This window comes from Ochotona curzoniae, unplaced genomic scaffold (genome assembly GCF_017591425.1).
Source record: "Ochotona curzoniae isolate NIBS_2020 unplaced genomic scaffold, NIBS_Ocur_1.0 contig_2318, whole genome shotgun sequence".
In the NCBI taxonomy this organism is placed as follows: domain Eukaryota; kingdom Metazoa; phylum Chordata; class Mammalia; order Lagomorpha; family Ochotonidae; genus Ochotona; species Ochotona curzoniae.
The window spans coordinates 6,414,146-6,427,949 of record NW_024465419.1 but is presented as its reverse complement, the minus strand read 5'-3'; the positions used below and the strand labels follow the sequence as shown (position 1 = coordinate 6,427,949).

Genomic DNA, 13,804 nt, shown 5'->3' with positions numbered 1-13,804 from the left:
GACCAATTCTCAATTAAGCACTTCTATGTTTCATAAAGAAACTTGCATAAACTATTAAGAGATAAATACACTGAAAGTAAAAGGATGATAAAAGAAATATCACTGGGCCCGGCACGGTGGCGCAAGTGGTTAAGATCCTCTCCTTGCACACCCGGGATCCCATATGGGCTCCAGTTCTATCCCAGCAGCCCTGCTTCCCTTCCAGCTCCTTGCCTGTGGCCCGGGAAAGCAGTCGAGGACAGCCCAAAGCTTTGGGATCCTGCACCCTCGTGGGAGACCCGGAAGAGGCTCCTGGCTTTGGATTGGCATAGCATCGGCCATTGCGCTCACTTGGGGAGTGAATCATCGGACGGAAGATCTTCCTCTCTGTCTCTCCTCTCTGTATATCTGCCTTTCCAATAAAAAAATAATAAAAATAAATCTTAAAAAAAAAGAAATATCACTAATAAAAAGTTTCCAAATTTAAGAGTAAGATCGTATTAACAGAAGGCAACATAGACTTAAGAGCAAAGAAACTTACCAAGGACAGAGAGGAACGTTAAAAAACGAGCAGTGGCTCAATCTAAGAAAGTCACATGTTTATCTTAAATGCACATGGAATAAACAGTTAGCTAAAACACCCATTTAGAAGCCTGACAGAACAGAAGAGACATGGAGAAATCCACAACTATATTTTGTTTTTATGTGCTTTCTCAAAAAATGAGAGCAAGCAACAGTAAACCGCCAAATTAATAATCTAGAATATTAGAATATAAAAAATAGAACATTTTCACATGCACATTTCAAAACTTTCTTGACGTGGCAAGCATGATGTAGTATTTTCTGGGGGAAATAGGGAATTGTGTGAATAGTTCTTGGCGCCTGTCTTGCTTGGAGTGGGCCTCTGGGGAGGTGCCCAAGGGTGGGGTTTCTGTGTCCCCAGGAAACACCCAGCTTCTGGGTTCTGACTCCAGGGATCAACTGCTGGTACTTTAGAGCAGATTTGATGATTATAAATATACATGTGATTGGATAGGACTAACATCTGACTTTTGCCATAAATAAATAAGTGAATGAAAAAAGAACAACCCAGGGTTTTCCAAAGAACAATATTTGTCTGTTTTTCTGCTTGTTTGTTTGTTTTTAAATCGGGCAACAACCCTCAAGACTATCAGATGTATTCATGAACTTCACTTTTAGGCCAACTTTCATGTGGATGGTTTATGAAGGGAACAACGGAGACAATTCATTAGTAGTGCTTATTATTTTTAATATACATTTTAAAATAAATATACCTACAGCTGGTTCACTCCCTAGATGTCAGAGATAGATGAGGTTAAGCCAGGAGCCATGAACTTCACTCAAGTCTCCCATTTGAGCAGCAGTAGCCCAAGCACTCGGGGAATTTTTCACAGCTTTCTGAGGCCATTAGAAGGGAACTGATTTATAAACGGGGCAGATAGGACACAAATCATAATCTATATGGGATGTTGGCATCACAGGCTTTGTCAGATGTGTCACAACATTGGCCTGCATTAATGCTTATTTCTTTCAAGAAATCTTTTTGAGAGCAGTAGGGAAAAGGCAGAAGTAGAGAGGCTGAAAAAGGAGAAAGGATATGTGCTGATCCCTAAACAGATACATGAGAAAATATCAATCAGGTGTCAGACTGCTGGAGTGAGCTCAGGAGCAATAGCTCTTGCAGGCAAAGGCTGCGATGTGAATATGCTTATACCCCAATGTTAAAGAGCTTTAATGTAAGTGCTACTTGCAAGATTTTCAGCACTCAGTTTTTGCTGACTTTCTGAATCAGCAAGTTTTTACATTGGTTTTGGAACACATTCTAAATATTCACCACCTGAGATTGGAAGGCAAATGTGTAAAGAATTGAGTAGACACGTTCCAACCTTGGATATCCCTGTGCTGGCTGCTCTTGGTACAAGCAAGCTGGGCTTCTACACACACTGAGCCAGGAGGCAAAACTGACTAACCCATTTGCTCCAGCATCTAATGGTTCTTGCACATCAAAAAGTGAGGTGATGGTATTTACTAATTAAAATAGTTTATTGTGATTATCATTTTTGTTTCAGGACAAATGATGTAGATGATCTTATTTATAACTGTCTCATTGGTCTTGATACTATTTTTTAAGGACTCAAGTGTTTTATTCCTTGCTGAGAAGGAATTACAAAAATAGTTCCTGCTATTCGAGAATATTAATTTAGTTTGATAGGCAGGTTTGGAAGAATAGTTTTCCTGTCTGTCTTATAAGAATTAAGGTCACTATTTAATTCACTTATTACTGAATTAAGTTCTTCTAATATTTGGCCTATGCTCTGGTGAAGATATTTGAATCGAAAGTGGATAAATATTAATTAGATGCTTAATGACTATTATGTAAGGATCCCTGTCTCAAATAACAGACTGTGAGTTTGTGTTTTAATATTCATTAAATTTCTGCTAAATGTCACAGTATTTCACAATATTGGTCCTAAATCCAAAGTTGTTATTGTGTAATATTCATCAACATTTCATAAATTTTGAGCATACAGGCTCATTAGACTTAAGTAATATGCCTATCATGATTGCGTATAAATATTTGAGTTACTGTTTGACTCTAACTTCAATGTCAATACTGTTTGTGAAATTCAACCACTCTATAGTTAATCTTCGTGGAAGATAAGCAACAACTATTTGGTAAAAAAGATTATTTTTTGTTATTTGATAAAAACACATTTTGCAGCAAGGATTTAGGCGAATTTTAAGCTGTATTTTGTGTGTGTTCATCACACATAGGTATTCAACTTCGTTTTTGCTTTTGTACTTGCATACATGTTTAAACGCATAGGACTAGCAGTATGCATTGGGAAGCACTAAATTCCCTACTTTTGCACTGGTAGGGGGCTTACACATAACAAAGAATGTATTTTATTATTTCAAATGGATAGAGTATTTAATATCTAATTTTTTTGCCTAAATTACCATACACAAATATACCTCTTTATACAAATACAATTGTTAAAGATACTTATGAGAAAAATGCAATCAGTGTTGTGGAGAAAGAGGGAAAGATAGCTCCTCCTTCCACTACTTCACTCCCCTCCATGACCATGGCTGTCAGAGTTGGGCCAGGTCAAAACCAGGATCCTGAAAATTCATACAGTTTTCCTCTCCGGATGTGAGGGGTCCAAAACACTTGAGCCAACTTCTGTTGCCTTGCAGGCATGTTAAAAGAGAGTCTGCCCATAAGGAGAACTATAGAAATGGAGCTCAAGCCATGAATCATGCAGGACAAAGGAACTGCAGGTGGCTTCTTAGACAACTCTACCACAGTGTCAATCCCATCATAGATACAATATTGATATTGATTTGATAACATTTTTTGCTGAGAGGGTGCTAAGAATGAACCATTTGGTTGTAAATTTTAAATTTAACGATGTGTACCACAAAGTCAAAATGAAGCTAATTTATTTTGTTGAATTCTACTAAATAACACTGAAGTTTTAAGATAAATGTGTACCAGGGAATCACTATTGTGTAGTGGGCTATGCCTTGCCTGTGATGCCAGCTTTCCATATAGGCACTGTCTCAGCTGCTTCATTTCTGATCCAGCTCCTGCTATTGGCCTGGGAGATTAATGGATTTGGGCCACTGCACCCATCTGGTGACCCAGGAAAAACTCCTGGCTACCAGTTTAGAACCAGCACAGCTCTTGCTGTTTTAGTTATTTGAGGTGTGACCCAACAGAGGAAAGATTCCTTGTTCTCTCTCCATCCCTTATTCTCTGTGGAACTCTACCTTTCAAATAAAAACAAACACTCCCCACAAAGATAAATGCTAACTAATCTGCACACAAATGACTATTTCAACACACATTTCACAAATAAAGAAGTAATATGACTCAGTTTTCGGACTGATGGTCTCAGTTTTGAATAAGATTTATTTATTTTTAGTGGAAAGCCAGAGATCAAGAGAAAGAAATCTTTTGTCCTATGGTTCACTCTCCAAGTGGCCATGATGGCTGGAGCTGAGCTGATCTAAATCCAGGTGCCAGGAGTTTGTTCTGGATTTAGTACTCGGGTGCAGGGTTCCAAGATTTGCACTGTGCTCTGCTGTTTCCCAGGCCACAAGCAGGAAGCTGCAATTAAAGTGGAGCTGCTGGGAAATGAACCGGTGCCCATATGGAATCCTGAGCTTGCAAGCCAAGGATTGAACCACTAGGTTGTCATTCTGGCCTCTTTATTTTGGTTTTAAAAGCTAGGCCCTTGGGAAACGATGAAGCTTAAAATATTTGTAAATGATAAGGTTTTCATTATATTAAAATATTTAGCGACAGAAGCAGCAAAATTTTTCAGATTTTCTCCTGACATTTTCAAAATGATATTTATGCTTTTCAGACAGTCTTTATAGTATAAGAAAGTGAAGGAAGCCAAACAACATATAAGAAAAAAAGCAGTGTTCACATCTGGAATTACATTACATAACTCAATCCATTGGCCTTAGGAGGAGGTTGAAGCACCAGATAAAAACCTCTCCCAGATGAAGGCAAAACATATGGAGAAAATTCAAAAGATTGATTTATATGGAGCAAGTAATAAGTAGAAGTCATCGACTCTTCAGCATGCTTCCAGGGCATGAATTAGAGAGATGATTGCTTTAAAAGAGAATATTGATTTTTTCTCATTGGAAATTACAGGATTTGTCCTCCCAAGGCTGTGTCCCCATACCATTGTCTCTGTGACTATTTTTATGTTTCACAAGTCAGTGATTGAATTATTGTTTCCATTGTGGGAGGAAAGGGAGAAGTATTTCTGAAAATTGATAATTCCATTACCATTATTACTTAGGCGTGTAATTCATTCTTTCTTCAAGCAGGCAATTAATTTTTCAGCCTGGCTTGTTCACAGTTTCACTCTCGGACATTGCATGAATCATTTATATGTGGAGGCACGACAGTCCGTGTCGCAGCCACTAAAGTACAAACATCAGTTGCCGTCAAGACTGAGTTATTTTATGGACCCCCCAAATCTTTCATTTCTCAGACAAGAATATGCAAAATGAAAACCCCTCCAAAAACTGAGGGAAAACAAAATTCAGAAAACTGTTTTGGTACAAAATAAAATTAAACCATATTTGCTTGTTTATAAGATGTATTTATTTTTGTTGGAAAGACATTTTCAGAGAGAAAGGAAAACTGAAAAAGTGATCATCCATCAGCTGGTTCATTCCCCAAATGGCCCCAACGGCCTCAAAGGCTGGACCTGAGAGGATTGGAAGCTTGGATCTTGGAGCCAGGAGCTTCTTCCTGGTCTTCCACATGGGTATGGCAACCAAAGGTCTTGAGCCGTCCTGCATGGTTTTTCCAGGTACTAAGCAGGGAACTGGGATCAGGAATGAGGAAATTGGATCATGAGCCAGTGTCTACAGGGGAAGCCTGTGACTAAGATGGAGGATTAGCCTTTTATACCACCATGCTGGAAACCAGGATTGCTTTTTCCTAACACATGTTTTGCATGCAACACTTGCAGGGTCATTCATACTGTGAAAATGAGAGGATGTAGAAGAGCTAGGATTCAATGAAATACCCTAAATGCATTGAAATAACTTGATTTGTAAAAGTGTGGGACTGTTACTAATACTCTAATGCTTTCATTTTGATGAATAATCAATCTATGGAGTTTTAATATAAAATTACTTTTTTATTGCAAAAATGGATGATATGTTGTAAATGTGATTCAGAAGGTACTTAAGAATGGTACTGGATGCACTAATCTCTCTGTAAAATTTGTCTTTCAGGAAAGAACAGTGACCATCAGAAGGCAAGCAGTGGGAGGATTTGGCTTGAGCATCAAGGTAGCTGCCTTTCCAGTGTATCCTTGCAAAGACTTTGCTGTAAGGGCTGGACTTCTGTGCATTTTAGTTAATGTTATTTACCACTCAAACAAGAATGAGTGTAACAAATCCATTCGAAGGGTTGATTAACCCATTAGGGAGGTTACATTTAGGTCTGCTCTCACAGAATCATGCTCACCCTTTACATCACAATTTAGAAGTTACAGAAAAGCTTTTGGAATTTTACATTTCCCAGCCTTAGATACGTCTCATTAGTATTTTTATCTGCCATCTACCAAAATATTAAATGTGATACTGCCATGTAAGTTTCATTCTCGCACCTAGTCCAACTGGAGTAGAGGAGCAGACATGCAGCAAACCGAACAAGGACAAATTTCATACCAACAAAAACCACCATAGTATGGAGTACTAATTAGATTCTATTACTTTTTTTTGCTTAATTTTTATTTTTATTAAATCAATCACAAACTCTCAATCCACAATGTCAAAGCCATTTAAAATTAAATAGTAATGACTTTTCTTTCTGGATACTAATGGCTTTTAAAGGTGTACCACACTTGAAATTTATCATTGTTGAAATAAAAAGGACATTTTGAAGATTAGAAAACCTACACATAATGAAGAATTAAGCCTGGGCTTTATTTATTTATTTATTTCTATTGGAAAGTTAGATATACAGAAAGGAGGAGAGACAGAGAGGAAGAGCTTTCATCTGCTGATTCACTCCCCAAAGCAGCAACAACGGCTGGAGCTAAGCCAATTCAAGCCAGGAGCCAGGAGCTTCTTCTGTGTCTCCCATGCAGGTGCAGAGGTCCCAAGGCTTTGGGCTGTCCTCGACTGCTTTCCCAGGCCACAAGCAGGGAGCTGGATGAAAAGCAGGGCTACCGGGATTAGAACCGGCTTCCATATAGGATCCTGGTGCATGCAAGGCAGAGACGTTAGGTGCTAGGCTACTGCATCAGGTCCCACCCAGAGCTTTTTATAAGCTTAACAAAGCTATTATTCTATACTGATTATTGAAATTGAACTTCGTCTAGATGCTTGTGTTAAATGTATACATACATTAAATAATATATTAACTATGTATTAAGCATTATTTATATTTGTGCTAGATGAAAAAGCTAGGCAGCTTAGGTACACAAAAGGTATGAAAAGTTTTGTCTCTACTCAAGTTACATATGTACAAAGCAAAATTCTGACATTTTTGGAACACCAAATTTGGTTAATTTTGCAAATGTCTCAAAAAAGAGACAAGTGTGCAGGATAATTGTGTCATCAATGAGGAGGCTATTAGTGTACAAATGTTAGCTTATAAATTGTTTTTGTCATTTTTTTCTACTATCAGCTGAGACAAGAGAAGCTGGCAGAAAATGAATAGGCTGAAAAGAAAAAAAAAAGACTTTGGGAGCCATTTCATTTAAAAAACAAATTTGGGGTGTTGTGTGTGTATGTGTGTGTGTGTGTGTGTGTGTGTGTGTGTGTGTGTGTGTGTGTGATGATGCCTGTTCAGAGTGCTGACTTAAAGGTGATACTAAAACACTAGAAAGTCCATGAACAAAATCCATGTTTCCTGATAGTTGAAACCTGTTTTATGTCAATAGACTTTTTTGTTACCATTTCCCGATTTTTATTTACTGTTGAAATCAAATAACATGTTACTTATTTTTACTAAAATACTACATTTTTGTATAAATATTTGAAAGCTTTAAACATACTGCAACTGAATCTTTTCATTCTAGTGTTTTTATTATTTCAATCTATATACACAGTGATTTCATGATTGATTCAGGGTATATTTTCATTTAAGGTATTGGTCTCAGGAGTCATACTTGACCTGTGATTAACTATATATTAGGAGATTTGACCAAAAAGGAAAACTCTATGACCGGCACAAAATCACCAAACATAGAAAATTTAGAATTGTTTTCTAAACAATTTATTGATTTTACATGGAAAGTCAGGATTACAGAGACAAAGGGAGAGACAAAGAGAAAGCGAGAGATCTCCCAATCCAATGGTTCCTTTCCAAATGGCGGTAACAGGCAAAACTTGGCTGATCCGTTTCAGGTCTCTCATGCGGATGCAGGTTCCCAAGGCATTGGCCCATCCTCTGCTGCTTTCCTAGACCATAAGTAGGGAGCTGGATCAGAAAGTGGAGCAGCAGGGACATGAACGTGTGGGCATATATGATGCCAGTGACATGTTAGACACTTGAAAACCATTTACAAATGATGCAAAGACTGCTACTCCATGCACTCCTGAATCTCATGAGAAATACAAGAAACAATATATGCTTTCTGCCTTCCAAAAACGTCATTGGTAAAAACTTCAATGAATGGTAACAAAATGACCTTTGGTCAGAAAACAGGGAAAAATGATGTTAAGATGTTAAAGTCTGCTGGTCATGCTTAGATCCCTGGGAAACCTGGGCTCCTGCGCCCTTGCCGCCAGGTCACCTCTGCACATAATGTGTTCCTCAGTTCTCCCTTGTGGCAGGCAGCACCCCAGACACGGCAGGTGACTGGGGAGAGAGGTTGCTGCTGTGGTGCCTTGGAGCGTTACTAATTCGTGTGCTGTAAGAGCTTTAGGTTGTGGAACATCTGATGTTCTGGGAACCAGCAGTGTTCTTAAATCCACGTTCTCTGGAATGCAGTTCTGTTCTCTCATCCTTGTGCTCTCTTAAGACACACACACACACACACACACACACACACACACACACACGTACAAAATTGCACAGGCGGGATAACAAGATGGAGACAGTTATAAACCTCAGCAACTTGTTTCGAGGACTTCGGGGTCTTCCCTTAAAGGGATAATGTCATGTATGATTTAGATACGATGCAGAGAGTTCCACCTCAAGATTCCTGAAATCCCAAACCTTAGCAAAAGTGAACATCATGTTGTTGATTCACAGTTCTTGCAAGCTTTGTTTATTTGAACAGCAGAGAGGAAAAACAAGTGACAGAGATGGATATCTTAGCTTCTATTTCACTCCCTAAATGGCAGCACAGCTGAGGCTAGGCGAGGCCGAGACCAGGAGCCAGCGGCAGAACTATCTGGGCCATCAGGATCAGTATGTGCGAAACAGAAGAAGCTAGAATCAGGCATGGATTCGGCACATGGATCCACATTGTGCAGGAGGCATCCTGACCACAGTCTCCGACATCTGACCCTCATTTATATTTTTGGAATACTGCTAAAATTTGCAATCTGATTTCCTTTCTGTTAGTCTACTTCCCTTGCTGTTATTGCTGGGGTTTTTACCATAAAGACATTCTCGGATTCAACACGATAGCCTAGTAGCTAAAGTCCTCATCCTGCCTGAGCCAGGATCCCATATGGGTGCCAGTTCTAAACCCGGCAGCCCCGCTTCCCATCCAGCTTCCTGCTTGTGGCCTGGGAAAGCAGTCAAGGATGGCCCAAAGCCTTAGGACCCTGCATCTGCTTGGGAGACCCAGAAGAAGCTCCTGGCTTCTGGCCTCGGACTGGCTCAGCTCGAGCCATTGCAGCTGCTTTGGGGGAGTGAATCAGCGGATGGAAAATCTTCCTGTCTCTCCTGCTCTCTATATATCTGACTTTGCAATAAAAAAAAAATCTTTTTAAAAAAAGTAATTCTCTTTCTAACCATGGTTTATTATCCCTACCTTTCAAGTAAATAAATATATTAAAAGATAAAAAACAATTTCTTGGTTTACATCAGAATCAATACAGAATTATTGAGTTTTCTTTAGAAATCTCTGATTTATTTTCATTTGTAATTATGCCCTTTAGACTCCTGAATGGCTTTGTAATATTTTTTGATGAAAATTAAAGTGCAAACTAACTCAGCACGCATGTCAGTTCTCAACAAATAGAAAGTAGTATAGCACAGAGCCCATCAGTGGCCTCTGTGCACATGCGCAGACCTGTGCTCCCGACGCCAAGTCATGGCTGATGACCAGCGAGCAGAGGCCCAGCTCTCACTCCCATGTTCTTGTTGCAGAGACTGGAGGCCTTGTCCATCATTGACTCCTGAGGTTCAAAGTGGTTTCTTACATCTGCAGGACATGCTTATTCCTGAATCCTGTGTCGTTCTCGGCATTTCTGCCCTGACTTACAATCATCATTGGACTCTAGTGAATCAACAAGGATCAAAAGAAGAATAGAACTAGAACACTATGAAATGTGTTGAGACTTTGTTGTCTTTATGATGCCTTTTATGTAAGCCTCAATTTCAGGCTTCAAAGTGGGACTTCAAAGTGGGCGTTCCTGGAGGGGGAGTGCGGGGGCTTTCCTACCTTTATGATTTGAGCGCCTCCCTGTGTTCTGTGTACAGTGCTCACTCCTGCTCTGTCCTGTTGGTGGCCATGCTGATCTATGCTGTGTCACACCCACATTTCCATTCACAAGTATTCTTGTATTTGTTGTAACTTTGGGTTGGTAGATTTTTGAGTTGTTCTCATTATCATCATTCCATTTTCCCTGATGGAATACATTTCTTGGAAGTCACAAATGTGCATTTTTTTTCCTATCATAACAGTTCCTGGTTTTACTCGTCCTTAAACAGAAAAGTCAAGCCTATCTATTTAAAAAGTGTTATGTTCCTCCAAGATATCTGTGTTTTCCCAGAACTGAAGAAAATGAACATGAGCATTGTCACTGCTAGTCACACATCCCACTCTGCATTCAGATGAAAGTGGCTTCCTCTGAAGAGGCATCAGGATGGCTGTGTAGGTCGTGCATTGTCCTGCTGGCCTTCCCCATCTGTGCTGACCTTGGCTTTCCCCAGGAGCAGCATTAACCCCTGCGGGATTCCCTGACTCCCCTCTCAGTACCTTGGCTGCTGTCTCCACCCTGTCTGGGTCCTTTCGTAGATATTTTCTTTCAAGTGTTCATCAAACCGGAACCGTGCTAGTACTTATCATCCTGTAGGTAAGTTAGTGAGTACAACTGTATCCACAAATATCACCCACTTAAAGCAACGGAGGGTTTACAAGTCTTGCTTCTTTGGCCTTACACTTCTGATATTTACCGAGTGATATTCAACTTAAAGAAAATCGCTGTCTTGCATTTATGAGATTTTCATTTATCTCCTGTTTCTCCTAAAGTACAAATATATGTAATTTTACGTTTTGAATTATATCCCTGGGCAATGTCTTGAACGATCACCGTATAGGGAAAGGGTGTATTAAATACTATCACTAGAAAATATGCCATGTAGCATTTTCCACCAGACATTGCTTTTCTCATGTAAAGATGAAATTATACTCAATCACTGAGAAAATGTATGTGCTCAAAGGTGGTATCTATCAGGAACTTTTAGCTTGTTAGCAATTAAAAGGATAATTACAATTGTTCTTACCATTAATTATCTTGTAATTTATACACAGCGATTATAAATATTTATGGCCTTCTCATTATGTGACCGATTCTGAGCTAAATATTTTAAATGTTGTTTAATTTGTTTTCTATACTCACTGAAATACCTTCCACCGACAAGGAAATTGAGAATTAAGAGGCTAAGGAACCTACCTATTCTTGTAATTGGCAGCACTGAGCCTCAACCCTACATAAAACTGATGACACATAGCCTTTACTCAATAACTTTGCTCTTTGTCTATGAAACCTGAACTAAATTATGGCTAAACTCTCCTCTTGGGGACATAGATGTTGTTATCTCCAAATGCTCCATCTGCAGACACAAATCATGCTAGTCAATTTCTAGTTTTTTCATACAAAAATAAATTAATCATAATTATGAGGTTCAAACAAGCAATTCCCTCGTTTCAAGGGTTGGGTGGTTACTGTATCCAATTTCACAGCTAAAAATGTATCTTCATGATAACTGAGTCAAATTGTACTGTTTAATTTGTTAGGGTTTTCAAAGCAAAAGTATATAAATAGCAGACAAGACACTTCCCATGCATCTCCCTTAACTGCTCCTTGTTCTTTTTGCTTCACTTGCTTCATTATTTTCTCCACCATAGACAAAATCTATATGCATTTCCTGCAAATGCAGAAAACCGACCTAAACTGGGAGATTGTAGATGAGTCCCAAGAATCCAAAATATTGGGCAATTATCATTCTAAATGCTATTTTAAATTAAACATTTCTATTACTATAGAATTCACTGTGCAGATCACCCATTTGAAGTACACAGCTTGGGGCAGGCTTTAGGATATAGCTGCCCTTTTGATGCTCTCTTGCCGTATCAGAGGGCTTGTTTGAATCCTGGAAGCTTTGTTTTTAACATAGCTTCCTGTGAGAGTGCCTAGGAAGACAGCAGATGATATGTTAAGTACATGGGATCCTGCCACCCACACGGGACGCTTCTCTGATTTCTAGCTTTTGGTCTGGCCTGGACCGAACTCTTGTTCTGGACATGTAGTGAGTGAATCAGCAAGTGAAGGAAAACTCTTTCCTTCTGTCTCTTTCATTGACTTTCAAATAAACAAATCCTTGAAAAAAATGAAATACGCAATTACATAATGCAACATGTTTTTTGATTCATCCAAAACTAAATACAATACTGGCACAGTTTTAGGGCATTTTAGCATCTCAAGGAGAAATGCATTTCTTTAAGATACACTTTGTCACCACAATTCTCCCGTCTCAATACTGAACAGCCTTTGATTTACTTTTTGTCTCTATTCATCTTTCTATTTTGGGATTCTATATGAATGCAATCATATAGTACATCAGCAAATGCATTAATTTTTGCCAAAACCAAATTTCAGTGTTTCTGGCAGATGCACATCGTGTTCAGGAGAATGATGGTACTTGCGTCTACGTCACATGTCCCCTACATGATTCTCCGAGTCCCGTCAGCTTTGGCTCTTAACCATGATTACTGTGTTGTTATTGTTTGCTCACAAGTGTTTCCTGCACTCTAAGTGAAACAAGGAGAGAGTCATCCACTTTTGTTTCCCTCAGAGTATAGACTGTAACTGACAGACTGATTAGAATAATGAAAATGTTGAACTGCAACGATCTGTCAAAATTCTTTGTGCCCCAAAGCATTCTAGGATTGATTTAATGAAATTCCAGTTACACTGAGATTGCAATGCTAGATGTGACATCATCTATGCTTTATAAAGTGGATATGACAAAGCCGCACGATGTTTGATTTACTGCACTGCTATCTACTATCCGAGCACATCTTTCAACATTACTTCATTTTCCATATTCTAGGATGTTCTCCCACCCTTGAATAACAATGCTCCATTAAAATAGTCACTCTTTTTTTTTAAAGATTTATTTATTTTTATTACAAAGTCAGATATACAGAGAGAAGGAGAGACAGAGAAAAAGATCTTCCGTCCGATGATTCAATCCCCAAGTAACCGCAATGGCCGGTGCTGCGTTGATCCGAAGCCAGGAACCAGGAATTTCTTCCAGGTCTCCCACATGGGTTCAGGGTCCCAAGGCTTTGGGCCGTCCTCAACTGCTTTCCCAGGCCACAAGCAGGGAGCTGGATGGGAAGTAGAGCTGCTGGGATTAGAACCAGCGCCCATATGGGATGCTGGTGCATTCAAGGCAAGGAGTTTAACTGCTAGGCCACGGTGCTTGGCCCAGATAGCTGGGTATTTAACCAGAGGAAGGAACAGTGCCCTGAGATCCAGCAGAGCTGAGATTCATGCTCATAGCTGCCCTCTACCAGTGGAGTGACCTTGTTTATACCTGTGAACCTCTTCAGTTTCATGGTGCCCGTTTGTGATGACCGAACAGTGCTTCTCAGAATAGGGGGGACCACAGAAACACTCAGTGATCTTTTTTTGAGAATATAGTGACTTATACTATGGCCTTACTCCCACTTAATAGAAATCTTTGGAGAAAACTGCAGACCTGTTGTGTTTAACAACTGCTTGGGTAATTGTAATGCACAAATGAATTGAGAACCTTCAGGGGGCTTCTTTCTTTGAAACAGTCTGAGCCCTTCCCATGCTTGCAAAATGCATTCCTAATGGACATTTAATCCTTCAGATACAG

At 39.4% G+C, this 13,804-nt stretch overlaps 1 protein-coding gene across 1 annotated transcript in view; it reads left to right on the top strand.

Annotated features, from left to right (window-relative positions):
- Positions 1-13,804, top strand: part of SNTG1 (syntrophin gamma 1) — a 584,956-nt gene that overhangs the window by 382,635 nt on the left and 188,517 nt on the right. The window contains exon 5 of the mRNA XM_040972717.1: positions 5,776-5,832. Coding sequence (XP_040828651.1) covers positions 5,776-5,832 — 57 coding nt within the window. The remainder of the gene's footprint in view (positions 1-5,775; positions 5,833-13,804) is intronic.